This window comes from Ornithorhynchus anatinus, chromosome X5 (genome assembly GCF_004115215.2).
Source record: "Ornithorhynchus anatinus isolate Pmale09 chromosome X5, mOrnAna1.pri.v4, whole genome shotgun sequence".
Taxonomy (NCBI): domain Eukaryota; kingdom Metazoa; phylum Chordata; class Mammalia; order Monotremata; family Ornithorhynchidae; genus Ornithorhynchus; species Ornithorhynchus anatinus.
Genome location: NC_041753.1, coordinates 21,622,206 through 21,647,800, shown reverse-complemented (window position 1 = coordinate 21,647,800; position 25,595 = coordinate 21,622,206). Strand labels below are relative to the sequence as shown.

General features: G+C 40.4%; 1 protein-coding gene across 2 annotated transcripts in view; it reads left to right on the top strand.

Annotated features, from left to right (window-relative positions):
• Positions 1-18,963, top strand: part of TMEM38B (transmembrane protein 38B) — a 34,307-nt gene extending 15,344 nt beyond the window's left edge. Inside the window, exons 2-7 of one of the 2 annotated variants that reach the window (XM_039910774.1) lie at positions 440-643; positions 5,227-5,383; positions 11,545-11,729; positions 12,649-12,736; positions 15,552-15,669; positions 17,118-18,963. In XM_039910774.1, the coding sequence (XP_039766708.1) occupies positions 5,277-5,383; positions 11,545-11,729; positions 12,649-12,736; positions 15,552-15,669; positions 17,118-17,321 (702 nt within the window). In that variant the 5' untranslated portion in view covers positions 440-643; positions 5,227-5,276 and the 3' untranslated portion in view covers positions 17,322-18,963. The remainder of the gene's footprint in view (positions 1-439; positions 644-5,226; positions 5,384-11,544; positions 11,730-12,648; positions 12,737-15,551; positions 15,670-17,117) is intronic. The other variant, XM_029055219.2, reaches the window with a different exon arrangement.
• The last annotated feature ends 6,632 nt before the right edge of the window (positions 18,964-25,595 follow it).

Below are 25,595 nucleotides of genomic sequence, written 5' to 3'. Positions count from 1 at the left end.
GGCTAATGATATAAACTGCCTGTTCATATTGTTAGAAAAACTGTCTGATTCTTTTGCTCTTCTCTTCCTTTTAATGAAATCTGATATAAGTGTATGCTTGCCTCACTGTATGGTATCTGAGTGTAATGATACCTCTTATTATACACTTCACACTTGCCATTAAGCAACTCTGATAAGTTCACCCAGATCATTATCTCCTTTGTCAACCATGTCAAGTACACAATTAACCTTAATTAACTGCAGCTTTAATGCTGGAAACAGGAATAATCAGCAGTATTCATTTTAAACTGTTATCCTCTGATCTGAAAACACTGATAGCTATTGCAATCCTGAGTGTAATCTATGCAACCTATATTAAGATCACTGCCTTGAATAGCCATGTTTGATGTTTAGATTTTTGGTCCTGCAAACTGATTTAGATTGGTGTATGCATGTGTAGAAAGAGAGAGAGAGAGAGCCCTTCTTCAGATGCAAAGATGACTCCACTGACAGTGAGAATTTTATCAGTGTGGACAAGACCTATACAGGAAGTCCTCGACGTGTGACCGGTGAGTCGCGCCGAACGACACTTCAGACGTCCCTGAATTTACCCCGATTCAGGTGAACGGCACTGAGCCTGACTTGATGACACCAGGCTCATAAGGTAAGTATTCTGTAACCGTCATCCCCAGCATCATCCCCCTGTCTCCCCATCCTCTCATCCACACCCCCGTCTGCACAGTGTTGCTCCTCTGTGCCCTGTGGGGTCCCCTTCCCTCCACACCCCCCACACCCTCCAGGGTCACTAAGGTCGAGGGACAGGGCCAGGTTTGGGCAGGAAATGGGTGGCAGGATCACTGAGAGGTGTGGGGATTGGTGCAGAGACACCCATCTTTCCCTCCTCCTTGTCCTCCCCTTTCTTCCTCGCCATCGCTCGTGGTGGCAGGAACAGCTGCTGCAGTTGTAGCGGTTGCCTCGTAACCTCCCTCACTCCTTCCTCCTCTACCATTGCCGGAAAAGCGTTGCCACGCAAGCCCCTTTTTCCCTCCTGCCCGTCCTGGTCCGACCCCACAGGGTCAGGGCCAGAGACAGTGGCAGGAGCTGCCAGATAGACCCAGTGTCCTGTAAAACCAACGGCCAAATCTCCTGAAGATTCATTCAATAGTATTTATTGAGCGCTTACTATGTGCAGAGCACTGTACTAAGCGCTTGGAATGAACAAGTCGGCAACAGATAGAGACGGTCCCTGCCATTTGTCGGGCTTACCATCTGATCGGGGGAGACGGACAGACAAGAACAATGGCAATAAATAGAGTCAAGGGGAAGAACAACTTGTAAAAACAATGGCAACTAAATAGAATCGAGGCAATGTACATTTCATTAACAAAATAAATAGGGTAATGAAAATATATACAGTTGAGCAGACGAGTACAGTGCTGAGGGGATGGGAAGGTAGAGGGGGAGGAGCAGAGGGAAATGGGGGGAAAAGAGGGTTAAGCTGCAGAGAGGTGAAGGGGGGGCGGTAGAGGGAGTAGAGGGAGAAGGGGAGCTCAGTCTGGGAAGGCCTCTTGGAGGAGGTGAGTTTTAAGTAGGGTTTTGAAGAGGGGAAGAGAATTAGTTTGGCGGAGGTGAGGAGGGAGGGCATTCCAGGACTGCAGGAGGACGTGGCCCAGGGGTCGACGGCGGGATAGGCGAGACCGAGGGACGGTGAGGAGGTGGGCAACAGAGGAGCGGAGCGTGCGGGGTGGGCAGTAGAAAGAGGGAAGGGAGAAGATTCCAGGAGCCCCTCCAAACCATTTTGTAACCACGTGGAAACCTTACCCAAGCAGACCCTCTCACGAGATCACTTTTTGGTAAAACGAATAAAGGGCTTAAAAATTTTCAGTGTGTTGGAGGTCATTTGTAGGTAGAGGTACTGCACATTGGACAGTTTGGGGTTGTGTTACATTTCCTTATGTGTGACTTACGTGTTTTTATGTACCATGATTACTGTTGACAAGATAAAATACATTAATGCAGCTATATTACCTATTTTTGAGTATACAATTCTGGGTAATTTGGTGAAAAGGGGTATCTGGTCTCGGTTCAGGAATCAGTCCCCCTTTATGTGGGGATCAGCATTCTCCCTGTTGGAAAATTGGCTCAGATGGATAATGTTTCTTCTTGATGCACTTTCAGGATCCAATTGTGTCATAAATCCAACTTCCTGCATATGCCTGGCAATATAAGTTGTTTGCTGGTAAAGAGTGCTCCTTCCATTTGCTACCTACAGTGCCTGATATTGTTTTAGCCTTTAGCCTTTCTCTCTCTCTCTCTCTCTGTATCTGTCTGTCTGCCTGTCTGTCACAATCTTTTTGAAATCTCTGTTCTAAGAGCGTCATCCCATCACTAGTTACTGTAAAAGGAGAGCAGAAGAATCGAGGGGCAGGTAGTTTGTGCAGCGCTTCACGTGCTTTCTCATCCCTGTCAGTCGTCTTCCTCCTGGGGCACTGAGTTGCAACGAGTGAGTAGGCGGGAAGGAGTGCAGCCCATTGCCAAGTGTCACGCAAAGCTTTTGGACATAGGACCCATTCGCAGCCAAAGTGACCGCAACATAGTGCCTACAGGCCAGCCCGGCAAGCATTCGATAATCCTCAGCACTTCTGTGCATACCCATAATTTAGTCTCGTGTCTGTCTTCCCCTCTAGACTATAAGTTTGTTGTGGGCAGGGAGTGTGTCTACCAACTCTGACATATTGTACTCTCCCAAGCGCTTAATACAATGCTCTGCAAATAGTAAACGCTCAATAAATGCCACCGATTGGATTCCCCAATTTTAGAGCCAAGACTAGAAGTCAGACCTCCCGATGTCCCGAGTCTTGCTCTTTTTCCCCTGGACCAGTACCTGAGCTGGGCTTATTTATTTGGAATATGTGGTTCTATTTTAAATTCCTTTAGAGCAAGGACCACGTCTTTTCTTTTTTTTTGTGCTGCCAGAGAATAGTAGAAGAAAAGACAAGGCCTCTGCCCTAGAGAAGGTGACAATCTAATTCCATATTCTCAATATAGTACATCCTGTTCTATAACTGGGGTGAAAGGGAGTTCTTGGTAGGGCTCTGCATTAAGGAAAACTTGCACTGCACACCTCATGCATCCATCACTGCTCACACGTACACAACATTTTGGACACCGGTTTGTGCGGCACCCAGACCGATGCATGCTGTCAGAAAATTTGCACCTCTGAATAGTCTTATAAAATTGTGGCTAAAATAATTCACCTGATTCTAATTTTACTAGGCTATGATTAATGGGCTTTTTAGCCCATTTGGAAACATTAACTCAAGTGTCTGAATCTGGAGGAACTTCTGTTTTGATTGGTATTAGTTTCCTGTAATGTCGGCAGTAGTAGACCCTGTTAAAGGGGAAAAGGTGGGAAGGATGAGGGAGAGAGGAGGCGTGTTACCTAATCTGGCAGTCAGAAGGTTGAGAGCGTGTAAAATTGATTAGCTGTTTCCTTTCCCCTTCCTATTTCCAATAGCATGGGCGTTACCATACAACCAGCTGATTTTTAAGTATTTCAGATATGGAAAAGTTTTCTGAGATCCAGTTCAACCAGTAATTACTTTAAAATCAGAACAAGTTAGAGGAAAAATATTGCCAGTGCAGATAAAGCCCAACCCAGATGCATCTATAGACCTAAGGGAAGGAAATTGTGCTATATTGTTGAAAGATCAATTTTATTGGTAACTGGAAATAAGTTTCTTCTTACCATCTTAAGTGACGTTGTCTTGATATTTAGTCCAGAGGAGATTCACTTTTATGGCCCATCTGCCCTGCAATTGAACAGGGTCTCACAAATTTTGCTCCTTGTCTTGCCCCCTAAAAGAAGACTGATAGAACCCACAAAAATCCTCCTTTCCACCATTTGTAGTGATTGGGAACTTAAGGTCCCATGACACCTTGGGGAGATTCAACAGGTAGGTCGCCTTCCCATCATCCCTCTTTGCCCCCCTCTTTTCCTGTTCCTGGAATGGTTTTTCTGTCCTGCAACCCGGAACTTGCCTTCTCCCACATCCTCCTTCATCACTCTCCTCATGACTTTTCTTCTTCTTTTTTTTTTAAAAAAAAACACACCCAAAAAGCCCCCCCCCAAACCTAGTGTGGCTTCCCCAGCCTCTCCCCCAGGTCAGCACAGGCCCTTAACTGGCCCACCTCGTTTCTGTTTTGTTTTTATTCAACTATTTTTAATATAGTGCCACTAAAATTCTCAGCTTGCATTAGCATCTGAGCTTGTTTCATCTTACTCCATGTAAAGGCATTCTCAATTTGCGTGAACCTCACTAGCTCATATCTGCATGTGGCATCATTTCTTTCACCTTTGTTTCTCTTTCTTTCTTTCTTTCTTTTTCTTTCTTTCTTTCTTTCTTTCTTTCTTTCTTTCTTTCTTTCTTTCTTTCTTTCTTTCTTTCTTTCTTTCTTTCTTTCTTTCTTTCTTTCTTTCTTTCTTTCTCTCTCTCTCTCTCTCTCTCTCTCTCTCTCTCTCTCTCTCTCTCTCTCTCTCTCTCCCTCCCTCCCTCCCTCCCTCCCTCCCTCCCTCCCTCCCTCCCTCCCTCCCTCCCTCCCTCCCTCCCTCCCTCCCTCCCTCCCTTCCTTCCTTCCTTCCTTCCTTCCTTCCTTCCTTCCTTCCTTCCTTCCTTCCTTCCTTCCTTCCTTCCTTCCTTCCTTCCTTCCTTCCTTCCTTCCTTTCTTCCTTCCTTTCATTCAATCAGTCATATTTATTGAGCACTTACTGTGTGCAGAACACTGTACTAAGAGCTTGGAAAGTACTATTCTATTTCTAGTACAAAGCCTGAGTTATGTTTATGTGAGGTTCCCCCCTCCAACCCCCCCACCAAAAAAATGGAAATTGACAAATATATGGTTATTTTCAACAAAGAGTTGAAGGGTAATTCTGGACATATACAGCAGGCAGCTCAATTTGAAAATATAAAAAAGACTGTGGAGCAAATAACACAGTTTTTGTCCATACTCCAATTTGGTTCATGCCTCAGTCTGTCATTATTCCTATTGTCATTCTACACACTTAAAATGTATACTTAACATTAAAACAGCTCCGTCAGGTTTCTGGTGTTATTTTTTCTTGTTTTCAGGAGTCACATTTTAAAATGAGTCACTGATAACCCAAAATATTTGGTTATTGTATTTGATGTTTGGATTGAAAAAAATGCACCGACATTATAAACCACGTTTTTGACTTTGTCATTTCAGGAATAGTGGAAGTGTCACAGAAGAGTCCTGTGGCATGCTGGTTTAGTGCTATGCTTCACTGCTTCGGTGGAGGAATTTTAGCTTCTCTGTTGCTTGCAGAGCCTCCAGTAGAATTCCTTGTGAACCACACTAACGTCTACCTGGCATCTTCAATCTGGTAAGCGGTTTTTCTAGCAGCATATAAATCATTTAAATAAAATTATAGTCTAGGAATTTAGCTGTGTAAGTTGTCATCAGATATCTGAGGGCTAAAAGTAATCTTTCATGCATAACTTAATATTAGGAGTCGGAAAAACTGAGCAACAGATCTGCGTTTATTTTCAGAGTCATTCAGTTGTATTTATTGAGCACTTACTATGTGCAGAGAACTGTACTAAGCACTTGGGAGAGTACAATATAACAATAAAGGACACATTTCCTGCCCACAGTGAGTTAACAGAGTTTAGAACTGAAGATAGATTCACCATTACTTGTTTTGGTTTTTTTTGCCTTTGTGTTTTAAAGAAACTCCTTACCAGTGGCTTGGAAAGCACTCAATCACTTTGCCACTTGCTACCTTACCTCACCGATTTCCTACCCCAAGCCAGCCTGATGAATTATTGTAATTTCTAAAGACTACAAGTACAGACATACCCTATGAAAAAATTGTACATATTCCTTTGAAAAAATGGATGTATTGTTAATGACTATAACTTGGGATAGAGTTTCCCATAAATTGGAATCCTTTCCAGAGCCTCTGGAAAAATCTGAAATTCCTTTAAATGCAATCATCTGTAGCATTAAATAACTAAACTGTTATTTATTTGCTATTAAAATAATTCAAAGCATTAACTAAATAAGGAATTTGATTGTGATTATTAGCCTTTGCAAGAGGTTGCAGAAATCGAAACTTGCTCTGCTATCGTCATGTTTTTTTCACCTTTAGTGAAAGAGTTGTCTAATTTAGCTTGAACAATAAGCTCCTTTTCTTCAAAAAGCACCTTGTAGTAGACTAAGTCCACTCTTCCAAACTCCTCTCTCTATCAACGTCTGTCTAACCCAGTCAGTTGTTGTTTAAAGTTCTGCTTTCTTGACCACTGATGCAAGCCTTTTTCATGCCCAAATCGTAGCTGGTGGTGGAACCCTGCCAACCTCCTTCACCACTGGGGAATGAGGTTTCTTGGCTTCATCTGAAAGCAGCACAGAATTGAGGTGAGGTAGAAGAGCAGAGATTTTTAGCTGGATTGAGCAGTCTTTTTTACTGTGCCGTGGTTCTCCGCTGCTTTCAAAGAGAGCAGAGAAACTGGCTTTCAGTTTGTGTTGTATTGAATTCTCCCAAGCGCTTAGTACAGTGCTCTGCACATAATAAGCGCTCAATAAATACTGATGATGATTATGAGAGGGTGGGAGATGGCGAGGGAAAACGTGGCAGGTAAGGAATTTCCGTTGGAGCTTATGGATCTCTGGTTTTGACGCATTTTGTTCAGAACCAGGAGTGCACATCTACCACAAGTTCTTCCATAATGCTGCTTTTTCTACACATGTTGGGTCAAGCAGTAATAGGGCGCTAGGGAACGTTTTTCTGACTGAGTGTACCCATCTGGATAGAGCGGGATTGCTGTGTCTGAAGAAACCATTGTGTGCCTGCCCCGGCCAAGGTGTGCATGTAACTATCGAACTGCACGTAGTTATAACTGTAATGCTAGTTTTCCTTAACGTGAGGTTAATCGGGAATGCAATCCCTGTGCTGTAGGAGAACCAAGTATACATTAGTGACAAATGCTTAAACTGGCCATTAGACCAAAAATGATACTTTTGAATGAAAACTTTAAAATAATAATTGTGATATTTGTTGTGGTATTGTGAAAGGCTTACTGTGTGCCAGGCACTGTTCTAAGCGCTGGGGCAGATACAGGATAATTGAGTTGGACTTGGTCTCTGTCCCTCTTGGGGCTCACAGTCTTAATCCCCACTTTACAGATGAGGTGACTGAGCTGCAGAAAAGTGAAGTGACTTGCCTAAGGTCACACAGCAGTCAAGTGGCAGGCCTAGGATTAGAACCTAGGTTCTCTGACTCCTAGACCCATGCTCTATCCCAGGTCATGCTGCTTCTCTATATTTTTAATACAGAAATTATATCTTTTTGTTTTTTGTGGTTCCCCTAGGAAGAAATACAAATTCACCAAAATATAGGCTAGCTTTTATCAATCAATGGTATTAAGCGCTTACTGTGCACAGAGCACTGTACTAAATGTTTGGGAGAATATGTGTGTATATATATATATATATAATAGCTGTAATTTACTTATTTACTTATCTATTCATTTATATTAATGTCTATCTCCCCCTCTGGACTGTGAGCTCATTGAGGGCAGGGAATGTGTTTGATGTTATATTGTACTTTCCTATAGGCTTAGTACAGTGCTTTGCACACAGTAAGCGTTCAATAAATATGATTAATAATACAACAGAATTGTTAGACTCATTCCTTGACCACAACAAATTTATGACACACTTTAGTTTTTCTTGCTGCAATGGACTTTTTGTTTTATTTTTCAAATATAGCAAACTTGTGAACCTTTTTTCCCCTAAATTTGGTAAAGATATTGGAGATATATTTTTGCCCTGGGTAGAATTTTCTATTTAACGGAGGCTTTGGATTTTCCTTTTAATGTATCGTTGAACTATGCTGCCATCATATTTAGGTTTGAAACCAATGAACTGCCAAATAATTATACACTCTGCCATAATACCTCTCCAAAAGAAGTATAATGGATTTTTAAATACAGTTCTTTCGTTGCTTACATTAAGAATTGGACGGAGAGTGGGTGAAGGCTAGTTTATGCGAACAGGATATGAGAAACACGTTATAGCAAATTTTAACCTAAATTTATGATCAGAAAGAGTTCAGAGAAATTCATACATTCTTAAATGAAACAGCAATATACTGCTTTGGAGAAAAAATCTGCCTTTTATTATGAATGAAAACCTATTTGATTAACATGGGTAAACTGAATATATGAAAAGCATAATCCTGAAATTTAGGAAAATCTTTCATTTTCCAACTGTTAAAATTTTATCTTTCAAGCTCTCACTAATATTTTATAATAATTAAAATTCATTTTGGGTGCTTGAATATATTTTTGGACAGTCAAATGCACTCTTTAGTAAAGTTATATTATTAGGTAACAAATTTTGTTCTTAAAAATCTACCTTGAAACTTTTTTCTTCTCCCAAATACCATAGAATTTACTAAATATTTTTTTCCTAAAGCAGGCATGATCATTTGGTATTTCTTCTCCTTTCTGAAATTCAGATTACATGTTGGCCATTTTCATCCTTAGAGTACCTAATTCAAACTTAATTTTGAAGAATACCTTCCTTAACATATTGGGAAATTGCCTTTTGCCATTATTACTACAGTTATTATTATTTTTATTAGTAGTACCACATGAAATTAATATTACCCAAGTCAAATTGAAAATGTTAAAAGCTTCCTGTAACTACTTAAACTATAGTATTTCGATTTCTTAAAGGCTTTTAATTCTGAGTATAGTTTTAAATTGATGAGTTTTGTCTTCTTCATAATTCCTGTGTGGTATTTTAATTTTAGGCATAGCCTATTAGAGGTACCTCCAAAAGTAAGTCGCTCATGATATGGCCAGGCTAAAAATCTACTCTTAAGGTCTTCAGAGATAATAAATCCCATAATTTCACTTTTTAATCTCAATTTTTAAATCTGGAGAGTAGCACCATCTACTGGTAGTGAAAAACAATAGTCTATGACAGTTCAGCATAGGATTATTTGCAGAGCACGAACACAGTGGATACATTAATAGGAATTTATATGTTTTAAAATCCTTTCCCTGGGGAAGAATTGAGATTTCATAATTCTGTGTACAGTAAATATTTTCCTTCTACTGGGCTTCTCTCCCTGCAAATAATAATATAAATCGTAACGAGCCACAGGTTTGAGTGCTGCTCCAAACTACTCTGAGATGAGGCGGAATGAGAAAAATATACAGGGTGGTGACCTTGTAATTCAACATCATTCTTCTACCAAGAGCGACAATATTTTAAGTAAGGAAACCTCTTGCCAATTCTCTATTACTGCTCTTCTTATAATTATTGTTTTATATGTGCTCAGCTCTATATTGTGAAATGTATGAAAATTCAAATATTCAGGGTGGTTTTGGCAGTGGGTGTGTCAGACACAAACATTACAGCAATTTTGTCATTTTTTTACAGCTTGCTATAATTCTGTACTTGTTTAGTTCACACTTGAAATGATCAATCAATGGTATTTGAGTACTTTTTATGTGCAAAGCACTCTACTAAGCTCTTGGGAGAGTAGAGTACAATAGATTTGGTAGACAGGAACCCTGCCCTCAAGGAGCTTACAATCTAGTTGGAGTAGACAGACATTAAAATATATTTCAGATAGGGGAAGCAGCAGAGTGTAAGGATATGTGCATAAGTGCTGTGGCACTGGGGATGAGGTCAAGCTTAATTAGTAGCTGCCAGTTACCAAAGCCTTGGAGAAGCAACACAGCCGTAGTGGAGAGAGAGCACAGCCCTGAGAGTTAGAAGGTCATGGGTTCTAATCCCTGCTCCGCCACTTGTCTGCTGTGTGACCTTGGGCAAGTAATTTCACTTCTCTGGGCCTCAGTTACCTCATCTGGAAAATGGGGATTGAGACTGTGAGCCCCATGTGGGACAGGGACTGTGTCCAACTCAATTTGCTTGTATCCACCCCAGCGCTTAGTACAGTGCCTGGAACAGAGTAAGCATTTAAAAATACCATCATTTTTATTATTATTTACATTAGACTTCTTTGTGGTCCTATTGGTTCTCCGCATGTGTAGTTTTATAATTCCCATCGTGGCAGGTTAAGTGGAATTTTAACAATAAGTGAAAAACCGAAATGGAAAAACAGATTCCAAGGATCACTTTTATTCCACATTTGGGTCCAGTCGTGACTGGTCAATTCTGTTTTCACCTTTAATTCTAGCTCATTTCTCAGCCATATTCCTGATCCAACACCCCCCTCTCGACCAGGGCTTCACTTCTATACTCAACCGTCCACACTCTGACCTTTGTGAGGCTTAAGCTAACCGGAATGGCTTTAAAATTTACAGGGAATTAAATGACCAATTTTATTCCTCTCCCATCCCTTTCCAACAGTCATATTTATTGAGAGCTGACTGTGTGCAGAGCACTGTACTAAGCGCTAGGGAGAGGACAATATAACACTATCGTACCTTTCCTCATCATTTATATGAAGTCTTTTGTACACACCGACCATAGACGCTGGTAGTGGTAGAAATAATAAGTGTGGTATTTGTAAAGTGCTTCCTGTGTGCCAAGCACAGTGCTAGGAACGGGAGTAAATACGATCAGATCGGACACGGCCCCCTGTCCCATATGGGGCTCACAAGCTGAGGAGAGAATAACAGGTATCTCATCCCCATTTTACAGATGAGGAAACTGAGATACAGAGAATTTAAGTGAATTGCCCAAGGGCACACAACAGGAAAGGGGCAAAGCCAGGATTTGAACCCACATCTCCTGACTCCTAGTTCTGGACTCTTTTTCACTAGTCTTCGCCAATAGTAGTAAGATAGTCCGTGGGTAAGCTTACCTGTAAAGTCCTTGTTAATGGCTCAAGATAAAATTTAGGTCAGACAAATAGGGGTTTGGACTTTGGATTGCCGTTAGATTTATGGTATTTGGTATTTGCCTCAGCGGATGTACCAACATAGCTATAAATCATTCATTTATATTAACGTCTCTCTCCCCCTCTAGACTGTAAGCTCATGGTGTGGACAGGGTACGTGTCTACCAACTCTGTGGTATTGTACTCTCCTAACCTCTTAATACAGTGCTCTGCCCATAGTTAAGCCCTCAATAAATGCCATTGATTGATTGAAACTTCTAGTTTTCTCTCTGAATTCCAATCTTTCTCTCAGTAAATTGTTGCTTGTAAATAGTGTGTTGTGGTAATTCCCTCTCAAAATGGTTGATGAAAATAGCTTCTTAATGCCTGGAAGACTCATACCAGGCCATGAACATAGAATCTTGGTCAGCTCTTTTAATACTCCAATTGCCCTAGCTATTCTTGGAGAAAATTGGGACATTGATACTCATCTGAGTTGTTTTAACAGGTCGTCTGAATCTAACAATAGCATTATCTCATTATTTGTGAGGCTCTAACCTTTGACCAAACTGGACTCTCTACAAAAATGTGCTTTGCAAGTAAAGCTTTGGGCAAGTATTAGATTTCTTTTTTCCTCTTCCTTCAGTTTCTATTTCCATTCACAAATCTATTTTAAATTTCAGGTATCTTATATTTTATTGCCCACATGACCTATTCTACCAGTGCTTTTCTATCCCGCCTCTACAAATATTGGCTGCAGGGATGAAGGAAGTGACAAGAACATGGAAAATACTAGGTGGAATTGCGCATGCTAATAGTCACTACAAAAATAATTGGCTGATCATGATAGCAATCGGATGGGCCCGAGGTAATACTTAACATAATTTTAAAAACATGATTTATTATGGTATTTTTTATTTCTTTGCATCAAGCACTGGACTAGATCAGGCAGAAGATCAGATATGATCCCTATCCCACACAGGGCTCCCAAATCTAGGTGGGGTGAAATCTGATATGTAAAAAAGGCACAGCTGTATTTTCATGTATAAAGTGTCCAAAAGATTCTTTATCAAAAGTGCTCACACCCACGGATGCAGTTTCTCCCTCGGCACTGTCATCTTCAGCCTGAAGGACGGCTTTATAATTCTACTGTGGAGTCCTAGAGGAAACTGTTGTTCGTTAGGTTAGTGTGCCAGATAATGGAGGGAAATGTAGCTTTTCAGAGTACTATTTCCATAATTCATGACTTCTTATTTAATGATTTGCTCAATCCTCGGATAAATTGTGGCTTGCATATAATCAAGTCCCTGGGTCCCACATGGGGCTCACAGTCCGAGAGTGGATATAGAATCTTTATTTTACAGATGAGGAAACTGAAGCAGAGAGAAGTTGTGACTTTTCCGAGGTCACACAGCAGGTGCAAGCTGAGTTGGGATTAGAACCCAGGTCCCCTGCCTCCCAGGCCTGGGCTCTTTCCATGGCAAGGGCGTGGCCGAGGATCCCCGACAAAAGTGAGGAGTAGGAGTAGTTTTGCTGCTCTTACATCTGACCAACTTCATGGTAGTGTGGAGTTAAGAGAAGTCTATATCCGTGCAAATATCATATTTTGTCTACATTTAATGCACCGCCATTATATTTTGGTTGAAGAAATGAGTCTTATCTCTTTGATTTCTTTGACATACCTTCTGAGATTATTAAGGGAGAAAATGTTGTAAAATCCCCATCATGTAATTATGTTTTTCCATGAAAAGGTATCTGAGTAATAATTCCTTTTACTCAAATTTTAGGTGCTGGTGGGGGTATAATTTCAAATTTTGAGCACTTGCTAAGAGGAGTCTGGAGACCTGAATCAAATGAGTTTCTGCAGATGTCCTAGTAAGTTGATGGAAATCATACTGAAACTTTATTATCTTTGGAGCTTAAATTCAGAGTATCTGTTCGGTAGATCTGAATTAGGCTCTCTTCAAAGACACAGTTTTAGGATATTGAGCATTCAAGGAAGCTAAAAATAGGACATTAAGGCAAAGCAAGACTCATCTTTTATGAGTGCACCTATTTTGTTCTGGAAGTCTATGACTTCAATTTTAGCTTTGAAATCCACCTTCCTTTTTAAGAAGATAAACTAGAAGGAATGGCTCTCCGTTTGAAAGTCCACTAAATAAAGTCCCATTTGGAAAGAGATACTGATCGTATCATCTGATGCAAAAATAATAGCAACTAAATTCAATATCAGCTGTAACGATGAGTAGCAAAGTGGTTAGGGAATATAGACCGAAGTGAGAAGGGAGGGAGAATGAAGTGGGGAGATAAGAGGTTAGTAAGGTAGACCTTCCTCAATCACTCTGTTTATTAAGCACGTACTATGTGCAGAACACTGTACTGAGCACTTGGGAGAGTACAATACACCAGAATGAAGTTGGAGGATACATGATTTTAGAAGGACTTTGAAGATGGGGAGCATGGCAGTCGTTTTGAAGGGGGAGGGAAGGCATAAGGATGGGATCAGCAGTGAGGTAGAGTGGGATTGAGGTACAGTGAGTAGGTTGGTATTGGAGGAGTGGAGTGTGTGGGCTGGACTGTAGTAGGAAATCAGCAGGGGCCAAGCTGACTGTCATAAAGCCGATGGAAAGGAGTTCTCCTTTCGCATTTTTTTATGGTATTTGTTGAGCGCTTATTATGTGCCAGGCACCGTTCTAAGCGCTGGTGTAGATACAGGGTAATCAGGTTGGCCACAGTCCATGTCCCATAAGGGGCTCACAGTCTTAATCCCCGTTTTATAAATGAGGGAACTGAAGCACAGAGAAGTGAAGTGACTTGTCTAAGGTCACGCAGCAGACAAGTAGTGGAACCAGGATTAGAAGCCAGGTCCTTCTCACTCCCATTCCCACGCTCTATCCACTAGGCCATGCTGCTCCCCATTAGTCTCTAAGCCCTGTGTGGGACAGGGACTGTGCCTCATCTGAGTGCATTATATCTACCCCCAGGACTTAGCACTGTGCTTGGCACATAGTAAACGCTTAACACATACCTTTATTATTATTAGTAGTAATATGTGTCGGTCCAATTTGTTTGCTTTTGTTTTAATCACCTGTATCTATTACCTATTTTACGTTTGGCAGTTTGTATTAATCTATCTCATTAAACCATAAGCTTGAGGGCAGGGACCATGTCTCTTATTTTTATTTTATGTTCCCATGCACCTAGGACTAGGGCTCTGCATATAAGTCCTCAGTAATTCATTCATTTATTCAATTGTATTTATTGAGTGCTTACTGTGTGCAGAGCACTGTACGAAGCGCTTGGGAGAGTCAATTGCAACAATAAACAGACATATTCCCTGTCGTCATGTAAGTGCTTTTGATGATGATGATGATTTAAAAACATATTAAGGAGGTGGGGATCCTAAGTTATATAAAATAATACTGGCTTAACATTGGGGGTGGAGAGGGGATAGATCAGATGAGATGGTGGTGGTAGAAAGGCATCATGAGGGGAAAGAATCCTTTTGGTTAGGAAAGATAGCTGACCTTTATTGAAAGGTTTAGCAAATTCCTATAAAGTTTTCCCAAAGAAACCAAATGCAAGTTTAGTTCTTCCTTTGGTAAAATCAACTACCAAATTGTTTAGTTGACCTACATTTTAAGGTGGTGTTCATTCCCATGTAGGCGGATAAAGTTCAAACTTACCCAAAGCAACTTCTCTTGTCACGTGGAGGGAAAGAAGCTCCTAGCTCTGCTTAGAAAATGCCTCTGAACCTCACACAATAGAGTCTGATTGACTGCATTCCAATGCTCTCATTGGGCAGATAATATAATCTACTTGCCAGAATCCCTTAAAGGATCTTTGGATGTGTTATTCTCCTGGCTAAAGGAGGCCAATATGTAAGGTGGGGCCTGTCTGGAAGGAAGGTGCTCTGGATGTGCGGATTCTCCATGATTGCTAACTCCCATTTAGAATTTCAGGGTCAATCCTGAATGTGAACTTTATAGCTGAATATTGGTGCAACCACAAGATCCACTAATTGGAGGTTTCAACCTTTAGGCGACTCCCTTGCTCCTTGTGATTTTAATCATTCTCTTCCGTCCTTATGTGGAAAGAGCGTGGGCTTGGGAGTCAGAGGTCATGGGTTCAAATCCCAGCTCTGGCACCTGTCAGCTGTGTGACTTTGGGCAAGTCCCTTAACTTCTCTGTGTCTCAGTTCCCTCATCTGCAAAATGGGGATGAAGACTGTGAGCCCCACGTGGGACAACCTGTTTACCTTGTATCTACCCCAGCGCTTAGAGCAGTGCTCAGCACATAGTAAGCGCTTAACAAATACCAACATTATTATTATTATGTTCCCTTTAAGCTCATTGTGGGCAGGGACCGTTTCTGCCAACTCTGTTGTGCTGTACTCTCCCAAGCGCTTAGTATAGTACTCTTTGCCTAGTAAGTGTTCAATAAATACCATTGATTGTCAACCATATTTCCTTGCTCTTATAAGCGCAGATAAATCAGAATGTACTTTAATTAGTGCTATCATTATTTGCCGTTAAGAGCACTTGGCAATTAATGTCACAAGAATGCTTAGTAATTTGGGGCGGGTAGAGTCTGAGTATTTTGGCAGCAATTACAAACCGTGATTTTCAAAGTATTGAAAAGTCTAAAAGGTATTAGTTTTTTATTGACTTAAAACATGTTTTATTTTCAGTCCTGTCAAAGTGACTCTGTTGGGGGCAGTTCTCTTCACATTACAACATACCAAGCACCTGCCAATAGGAAAACATAATCTTATGTTTTTCTATACCAGCTTTCTGGTATTTACAAAGGTAAGATTCATACACATTTTCTTGCATTGGTTTTTTACAAATGTCACAGTTAAACAATTTCTCTCAGAATGCTTGAGCACAGTTGCTTTGTTGAAAGCATCATCTTCCTCTGAGCATCTTTGGATAAATGTAAAACCTTGATAAAAATGAATGGGGCCTTCCACAAGAACCTCATTAGAGTGAAAGAAAAGCTGGTCAAGTTGAGAATGTTGCATATGGGGGGAAAGCATCCTAACAGAGAGAGTCTTTTGTTGCCCTAGAATGAGTAAATGTAAATCAGTTGGAGGGAGAGACTCTTTTTTCAGAAATTTTGCTTTGTTGACCACACAACCAGAGCTGAATGATACAATTTTAGGGAAGCTAATTTTTTTTTTAAGTGTAAAACAAGACTTTCAGGAGCTTCTTCCATTGAGAGCCAGTGAACTTTATGATTCTTGTCCCCCCTAGACTTTAAGCTCCTTGTGGGCAGAGAACATGTCGACCAACTCTGTTACGTTAACTTCTACCAAGTGCTTAGTAGAGTGCTCTGCACATACTAAGCATTCAGTAAATACCATTGATTGATCTTGTGTTGAATCCTAATAACCTAGTCCAGAGGTTTTTCAACTTGGGTGCACCTATGAAAGTACCTTTAGGGTAGTTTTACGGTTGCAGGAGCTCTGGCCAATCTGACAGCCAGCGGCAGGAGCAGCAGTTCCCGGAGCAACTTTTTGCTGGACTTCCTGTAGTTTGCCCCGCTGCAAGAAGCAATCCTTTAGGTGTGTAAGTGCAAATTCCGGGAAGTCGTCAGTGACAGTAGCCAGAGTTTCTCTTTTCACACACCCTGGCTATTATTGTTCCGTTATTAGATCCGGCCCTAGTGAGCATTTCTCTGAGTACGGGAGGGGGTGGAGAGGACCTTTTGCCTTTTGTTTTCCATTTCTTTCATTATATTTTCTACCTCCCTGGCTACCTGTCCCTTTCGATAGTGCACTTTTTAAGTATTTTATATCGGATCTTTACCGGGATCATTTATGAGAACTATTGCTGACAATGAAACAATTCAGGTAACTTACTGTGGAATTTAAAATAGATCTCATGACAGCCATCTGTGAACTGTGTTCTCTGTTTTCCTCTGCCTTCCGCTAACTCTTGAAAACCCAAAGTGAATTTGGGTGCGTTTGAACAAACTAAGGAAAGATTTTGTTTTGATATAGAATTAGTTGTTTCTATTTTGAGTTGAAATAGTTATTTTGTACCCAGGACTGCACTAGAGTGTGGACCATCTTTATCTTGAAAATAGTTGAAATTATGCAGGGTTCTGGGTGTTGGTGATGTAGTCTCCCAAGCACTTAGTACAGTGCTTCGCTTTTAGTAAGCGCTCAATAAATCTGATTGAACAAATGTGTAAACACTGCATTTGTAGTCATTTCACGATGATTTCAAGGTTTTTACCATGTACTTTGTAGGTAACCATGATGCTTGTGGGCTCTGCCAACTCTCCCATTGCTTGTTTGGAGACTCTACTGAATCGAATATTGTTCGGCTGCCAGCAGGCTTCACCCGAAGTAAAAGATACTGTTGGATCATGCCCGTGTGGTACCACCTCTTGCCCAACACCTGTTCCTTGTGAAAGTGCGGTTTGCAAGAAGTCAACTAAGAAGACGGAGTAAAATTCTCCCGAGTTAGTTCCAGATGGCCAAAGTTATTTTTTTTTTCTTGTGCACCTATAACATTGTTGTAATAGTTACTGTGATCACTTAAGTAGCTTTCTTTTTTATGAAACTAGTAGTTTTAAAGGGTTAGAGAAATAAGTCTAGAAGGAACTCATAAAACAGTGAAATTCAGTTGCTTTTAATTTCTTTGTGTTTCATATATCTCTTTCTGTTTGAATATTTTGACTCGACTTGCACTGTTCTTTACCTGCTGTAACTTCAAGGTACAAGAGGCTCTTGACACCATTTGCCAAGTTGTAGTAAGCAATACATGTTGAGCAACCTCATGCAAAAACATTTGTATAAAAACCTGATTATCAGTTTATATATTAGGGTATACTATCTGTTTTTTAAATTAACATTATATTAGTACATTGGGTTTTTGAAATCCATTTAGTTTTTGTGGGAGCTGTATATAATATTGAAATCCCAACCCAAAATTCAGTCTGCCTTCCTCCATGTTGTTTACAAATTAATATATTTTCAAAAAACCAAGATGGGGTTTTCTTTTTTTGCTCAATTATTAATCATTTTCCATCCCCAATTTTTATTTTTTTCTTTCCTCCACAAAGTACATTTGTAAAAGCTGTAGGAGAGATTACTAACTATTCCCAGTACTGTGCATCAATGGTTCATCACACTGGAGTGAAATTAGCTTCTCACTTTGGGAGAGAGGGTAAGGGTGCATTATTTAGGGGGGTAAAAAAATATCCCTTTTTTATAGGCTTTCTTGCAATTTGAAAAATTGAGTACTTTCTCAACCATCTTTTGCCTCCATTTCCATCTTTGAAACCTATTTGCATGTATCTAACTAATTTTGTTTTAAGTGAACACACTGTACAAGCAAACATGTATTTAAGCCAATTATCTCCATGGCAAAACTCAACCTGCCCGCTCTAATGTGAATTGCACCTTAAGTAACTGTCGGATGTTGGGCCGTATTCAAATAACCAAACCAAACAAAAAAACCTTAAATTATATTTGGACACGGAATAATGGTGGTGGTTTTGTTTTTTTGGCCAAACAGTGGCACAAAGGCAAAGTAAAATAACTTGTCTTGTTCCAAGTTGTACTTTTGAGGTACAATAATGAGCTCCTTTGCATGATGTACCAGGGAGCTTGAACCTGCCTTCACCAAAGAATTAAGTACCCAGGTATCTTGGGTTGGTTCAGAATTACTCATTTCCCCACCCAAGTAGCTAGTTAACTGGTATCCAAAATCCTAATTAACTGATATACACACCAGCAGATCCTATTCTTCAAATATTTTTTTGTACCTGTTAAATGGTAAATTTATTTTCAAAATTCAGATGAACAAGGCTTTGTATAGTTTAGACTTGACTATTAAAATTATACTCGACGCTCTTATGATTAATTTCAAATATTTCCTTCTCAGAAAACACTTTACTGTGAACTACTGAACCCAGTAACCCAATTGTTTTTCTAACAAATTAACATGTGACACAGTATAAATAATTTGTTATTTATAGATTACTATAGATGTAGCAGTGTGCTGTTTTACCTTTGTACTGCATATGGAGTTATTAAATAATATTGTGGTTGAAACATAACATTTATTAAATACCAAAAATATATTGTTCTTTTGCTTTCTCTGTATTTTAGTATAGCAATGCTTTTTGCGCATCATCAGTTACTTGTCAAAATGCAGATTGCTTTCCATCGAATATCTTATTCCTTCCCCTCAATCTTGAAACATATATGAATTAAGTATGTTGAATTACAACTGATTATATGTTGAAATAATCCAAGTGAACGTTAGCAGAAGAAAACATCACACAGAGAAGCTGAAATACATTAAACCATGTCACTTATATACTTCGTGAGGGTAGCAGGCCAAAACATATTGGTGGTGATAATGATAATGGTATTAAGCATTTAATGCATGAAACACACTACTAAATGCTATGGTAGATACAATATAATCAGAGAAGAGTCTGGCCTGCCCCACAGGGGACTCACAATATACATGGTGGAGAGAGGAGGAATCTGAGGCCCAGAGAGGTTAAGTGACTCACCCCTGGTCACACAGGAGGTTAGAAGAACTGGGGTGAGACCCCAAGTTTCCTGACACCCAGTTGATACTTTTTTCCTCTAGACTGTGCTGGTTCATTTTGTAATAAGAACTTAGAATGGTGACCGATTCTGAAAAATGTTGATCACAGCTGTAAATCAAAACATTCATTCATTCAATCACATTTATTGAGCACTTACTGTGTGCAGAGAACTGTACTAAGCACTTGGAAAGTCCAACTTAGCAATAGAGAGAGACAATCCCTGCCCACAATGGGCTACCAGTATAGAAAAGGTAGGTCACATTTTGGCTTCTAAACCCATCTTCCTATGAGCTATTAACAAATACCACAGTTATTTTTTTTATGTGCTTACTATGTGCCAAGCGCTGTACTAAGCCCTGAGGTAGATACAAGATAAGCAAAATGGACACAATCCCTGCTCCACATGGGGTGCACAGTCTAAGGAGGGAGAACAAGAACACGGGCTTGGGAGTCAGAGGTCATGGGTTCTAATCCCAGCTCTGTCTGCTGCGGGACCTTGGGCAAGTCACTTCACTTCTCTGTGCCTCAGTTACCTCATCTGCAAAATGGGGATTGAGACTGAGCCCCATGTGGGACAGGGACTATATCCCATTTGATTACCTTGTACCTACCTCGGTGCTTAGAACAGTGCTTGGCACATAGTAAGCACTTAACACCATTATTATTATTATTGTTCAGATGAGGGAACTGAGGTGCAGAGAGGTTATGTGACTTGCTCAAGATCACAAAGTAGTCAAGTGATGAATTGTGTGACCTAGTGGAAAGAACCCAGTCCTGGGTTCTAATTCCAGCTCTGCCACTTGTCTTCTGTGACCTTGGGCAAGTCACGTAACTTCTCTCTGCCTCAGTTCCCTCATCTGCCAAATGGGGATTCATTGTTCATTCAATTGTATTTATTGAGCACTTATGTGCAGAGCTGTACTAAGTGCTTGGGGAAGTACAATACAACAATAAACAGTGACATTCCCTGCCCACAATGGGCTTACAGTCTAGAGGAGAGGACCTATTCATTCACTTAAACTGGGAGCCCCATGTGGGACCTGATTATCTTGGGCATACCCCAGCACTTAGTAAGTGCTTAAAAATTCCACAAGTTCTATTTTTATTATCCTCTGGACTGTATGTTTAGTACAGTGCTCTGCACACAGTAAGTGCTCAATAAATGATCGAGTGGTTGATTGATAACCTAGGTCCTCTGACTCCAAGGCCTTTGCTCTTTCTACTAGGTGAAAGCACACACCTGGGCAAATGACTGGCAAATGACCTTACTCCAGAGGGGCTTTGTTCTTCAAGCCCCTAATAAAATTTCAAAATGGCAGGCCTGGCCAAATGAGCTGTGGAAAAAGCTAATTTCATAAGAAGAACTTAAGCATGATGGATATGTATCCTGTTAACTAATGATCGACCACCAAATAGCATAGCGAGAAGAAACAGAACACATTGGAAAAATGTGGAGCCCTAGGAGTTACTGTAAAACTAGGGGGTGGAAAAAAGGGAAAACATGCCAAGTATTTCACTTAACATATTTATTTAAATTAACACAACAAATAGTGGTAAACTAAATAATAGTGGGTGATGGAATTTTAAACCACAATGAAATAGCTAACTTGTCTCCTGACTTTGCAGAGTTATTGAAGGAATAGGGAACTTGGAAAGCATGTAGTATAGTGTTTTAAAGATTTGAACTTTTTTCAAATTTTGGGCCAAGTGACTTGGAATAAAACCAAATCTTGGGCTGCAGTCATACTTAAGACCTTGCAAAAGGTTAGATGCCTCAAGGATAGATGTATTCATTGTCTTATTTGACATCTTGATGAGCTGGGAGAGCTTGACTCATTCATTCAATCATTTATTGGACTCTTACAGTGTGCACAGCATTGTAGTAAGTGCTTGGAAAGTACAGTTCAGCAATAAAGAGAGATGATCCCTGCCCACACCGGGGTTACAGTCTAGAAAGGGGGAAACAGGCATCAAAATAAGTAAAGAGGCATCAATATAGACAGAATTATAGATATATACACATCGAAACAAGTAAACAGACATCAATATAAATAGAATTATAGATGTGTACATATACAAGTGCTGTGGGGGTAGGGAGAGGTGGGTAGAGCAAAGGGAGGAAGTCAGGATGACAGAGGGAAGGGGGAGCTGAGGAAAAGAGAGACTTAGTCTGGGAAGACCTCTTGGAGGAGGTGAGCCTTCAGTAGGGTTTTCAAGAGGGAAAGTGTGATTGGCTGATTTGAGGAGGGAGGGCGTTCCAGTCCAGAGGTAGGACGTGGGCCGGGGGTCAACAGTGGGGTAGGTGAGAATGAGGCACAGTGAGAAGGTTAGGACCAGAGGAGTGGAGTGTGTGGTCTGGGATGTAGAAGGAGAGAAGGGAGGTGAGGTAAGAAGGGGCTAGGTGATAGGGAAGCAGTGTGGCTCAGTGGAAAGAGCCCGGGCTTGGGAGTCAGAGGTCATGGGTTCAAATTCCGCCTCTGCCGCTTGTCAGCTGTGTGACTTTGGGCAAGTCACTTAACTTCTCTGTGCCTCAGTAACCTCATCTATAAAATGGGGATTAAAACTTTAATCCCCATGTGGGACAACCGGATCACCTTGTATCCCCCCAGTGTTTAGAACAGTGCTTTGCACATAGTAAGCGCTTAACAAATACCACCATTATTATTATTGTTAGAGAGCTTTGAAGCCAATAGTGAGGAGATTTGATGAAATTTGTGGAGGACAAGCTGTTGTAAATGTCATTAATGACAAGTAATACAAAGGGATGACAGTTTGTTCAGAAAATTCTTCTGCTTCAAAAAATGTAAAGTCATACACAGAGCTCAACAACTGTTGGTTTAGTTCACAAGTCAAATAGAAATACTGCTTGGTGGTAGTAATGATGAGTCATGGATGGCAACTGCTTTTTTTTCTCCCCCTTCTTTCTTTTTCTTTTCCCTCTGCTTTCCTGGAGTTACAGCAGCACAGCACCCTCTGAGAGCTTTGGATAGCAGGGAGAGGGGAAAGGGGCTTGGGGGGAAGGAAAAAGAAAGCAAATGGAGGGCAGCGAAAGTATAAAAATCCCCTATGGTGGCAAAAGAAGTATCACGAGAAAAAAACAATCTCCCCAGAGAAGAAGAAAGCAGGAAAACCAATGTCCTCTAAATGCCAATAAGAGCTTAGCCTACTTTTCTAATTCAAAGGTGTCTGTCACTTGAGTTTTAACTACCCCTTTCTAGGTAGCCTTTGGATATAGAACCTCAGTCCAATAAGCACTGCATTTCTCAAAGGAGGAAGGTTCTAAAGAAAAGTTTTGTGATATTTCCTTAGAGGAAAGGAAAACAGTGTTCTTGGACAACACCTGTCCAACAGGTTCCTTAGGCTAATCAGGAGTCCTATCTAAGCATATAATTTCACACACAGACACAACCCCCCCCCCCCCCCCCCCCCGCCCAACCTTGCCTGCAGTGCCTCAAATAAATGGCTTTCATTTGATCTGTTTAAACTCTGGCAAAAGCTGCTGATGCAAAGCCTCCAGATATTGCACTGGAAAAAGGCTGAAAACATTTCCATCACTAAGAGGCATGGGGATGTGGGACTTTTCTTTTCCCCAGATGGATGCTTCTTTTTCCCGATGCGTGGAACAAGAGGTGTGCGGTTAGTCTTAAGACAGCTAAAACATCAGGAGTTTCCAAAGGGGGAAATATTCTTTGGTACCTGGAATAGGAGAGGGAGACTGTAAGCTTGATGTGGGCAGTAAATGTGTCTGTTTGTTATATTGTAATCACCCAAGTGCTAAGTACAGTGTTCTCTGCACAGTAAGCACTCAATAAATGCGATCGAATGAATGAATGAGACCCTAGAAGATGCCTGAAAGGACTTTCCCAAAGCCTGCATAAATATTAAAATCCAAGGAACTTATTTGTTATACTGAACAGATTGACCACTTTAGCTAGTTTCACGGTTGGAGCCCAGAGATATTTATGTTTATAAAAAATTTCTTTAAAAAGGCTTGCAGAAAATTCATACTGCTAATCTACTCTTATTACAGTCAGACCCAGGAAACACACAGACTCACTTGCTGAAAGAGAGAGGGGCACATAAATGATTTAGTATTGGCCACTTAGATGTTCAAACAAAAAGATTTATATTTAACAACCTTGTTTGGAAATGAAAATAGGCCTGGATAAAAGCTAATACTGTAAATGAGGAGAAAGTAATTCTGGATATAGAAACTTGCCAAAAACACAAAAACCATCCAAATCCAAACTAACTGCTTAGAAACTCAAGACTCGTCTGGAACAGATCAAAAAGTGAGGCTGAGCACAGCTTCTTCTGACATTAAAAGTTCTCTAACCTTAGACATGCTGCTAATGAGTTCCCCCAGACACTAGTTTGTCCTGAACAGGTTTCATTATACTTCAGCCTCAGAAAATGCAATAGATAGAAAGTGGGTATTCTAGAAACATGTTTTTTCTTGGGCCAGCTGATAAGTATTTGAAGCTTATCACATGACTTATAAAAGTCACATGACTGGCTCAAGTCATAAGGAGAGTTTGTCATCAGAGGGAGAGAGCGTTACATCACCAACTGTGGAGCATTTTGTCTAGAGCGGTGAGTCTGGCCAATTTCTTGGGATTGGTGAGAAGTACAGTGCTCTGTACACAGTAAGCATTTAATAAATATTATTGAATGAGTTTGTAAGTTAAATCCAGATAAGGAGTGATGCTGCCATAGAATATCTACAGCACCCCAAGAAGACAATTTATGGGTAACAGGTGGGAGTGAGCTTGGTTTTAATGATAAGCACCTGGTATTCAACCAATCCTCTGCTCTAAAGCACTTCTGAACCCTTACCCTGTGCCATTTTCTCTCTGTAACTTATTTTAATGTCTGTCTCCCCATCCAGACTATAAATGTGTGGATAGGGATTTTTTTTTTTAACCAACCCTTGTGCTCTCCCAAGTGCTTAGGACAGTGCTCTACACATGGTAAACTCTCAAAAAATACTATGGGTTGCTTAATTGCCACAGTTCTTTCTATTGCTCTGACTTGCAGTTTTCACCTAGGTAGCTGAGAATAGAAGCCTCTTATTATTAGTCTGAGGCCTGAAGTTTATACACTGCTAGGTGGGAAGAAGAGTGTTGCTGTGGGTGTATATGGTCTAGAAATTTTAAATTGATTCCCACTCATGGTTCAACAGAGGTTAGGCTTTCAAACTCTGGGGCCAGGGCCCTTTTATTAGGTTTGCTGGTGTTAGGTCAGCAAATGACGATTACTAGTTAGTCTCTTTCAAGTAATTTAAATATACATTGCCTTTGTTCACATTGTCAGAGATTCTTCAGTATGTTTATTTTAGAAAGAAAATGAAAATGGTCAAATTAAAATATCAAATGAGTTGTTTTCTTCTCTCAAAAGAGTAAATTTTTCTTCCCAAGCTTGACAGAGCTCCTTGTGGACAAGGACTGTGTCTCCCAACTCTGTTGTATCGTGCTCTCCTAAGTGCTTGATACAAAGCTCAGCACACAGTAAGCGCTCAATATCATTGACTGACTGAAGCAGTTCTTCACAAGCCAAACTTACTGCTGACTTCAATTAATGGTTTTGCTGTAAAATTGGGTCAAGGAAAAGCGGCTATCAATGACATGCTGATCTACTTACACTTATTTATGAAACCTAAGAATTGTAGTAATTTAGTTTTTACCAGCATTAACATTGAGAATTACAAGAAGAGCAGTAGGCATATCCTAAGTGTTTTCTAGGATTTGGGAGTCTGTAGCCTTAAAAGCATGAGCTGCTGCCTATCCCATGACTTTCATAATCCCTGGCTGGGAGAATGAGGGTGGCTAAATTGAGTCATGCCCTTCCTCTAACACCAGCAATTTTGAATTTTGAGCTTCTGGGAAAAATAGGACATCTTGTTTTTCCTGAGGAGTCCAAACTGTCAGTGAATCCAGTTAAAGTGGGGGTAGTATAGATATGAGACCCATTTGTGAAATTAGAAATTTTCAAAAATAAAGACCGCATGTTGGACAAACTGCAGTTTAAATCACTTTTTTTTGCTTGGGCTTACTGTTCACTTGTTTATTTCTATGAACTCTACCAGGAATGAAAAACTTTAACATTTTGTTTGACTTTAACCTTTTTCCAATGTGCTTTTGTTGATTTCTTTTTGCAT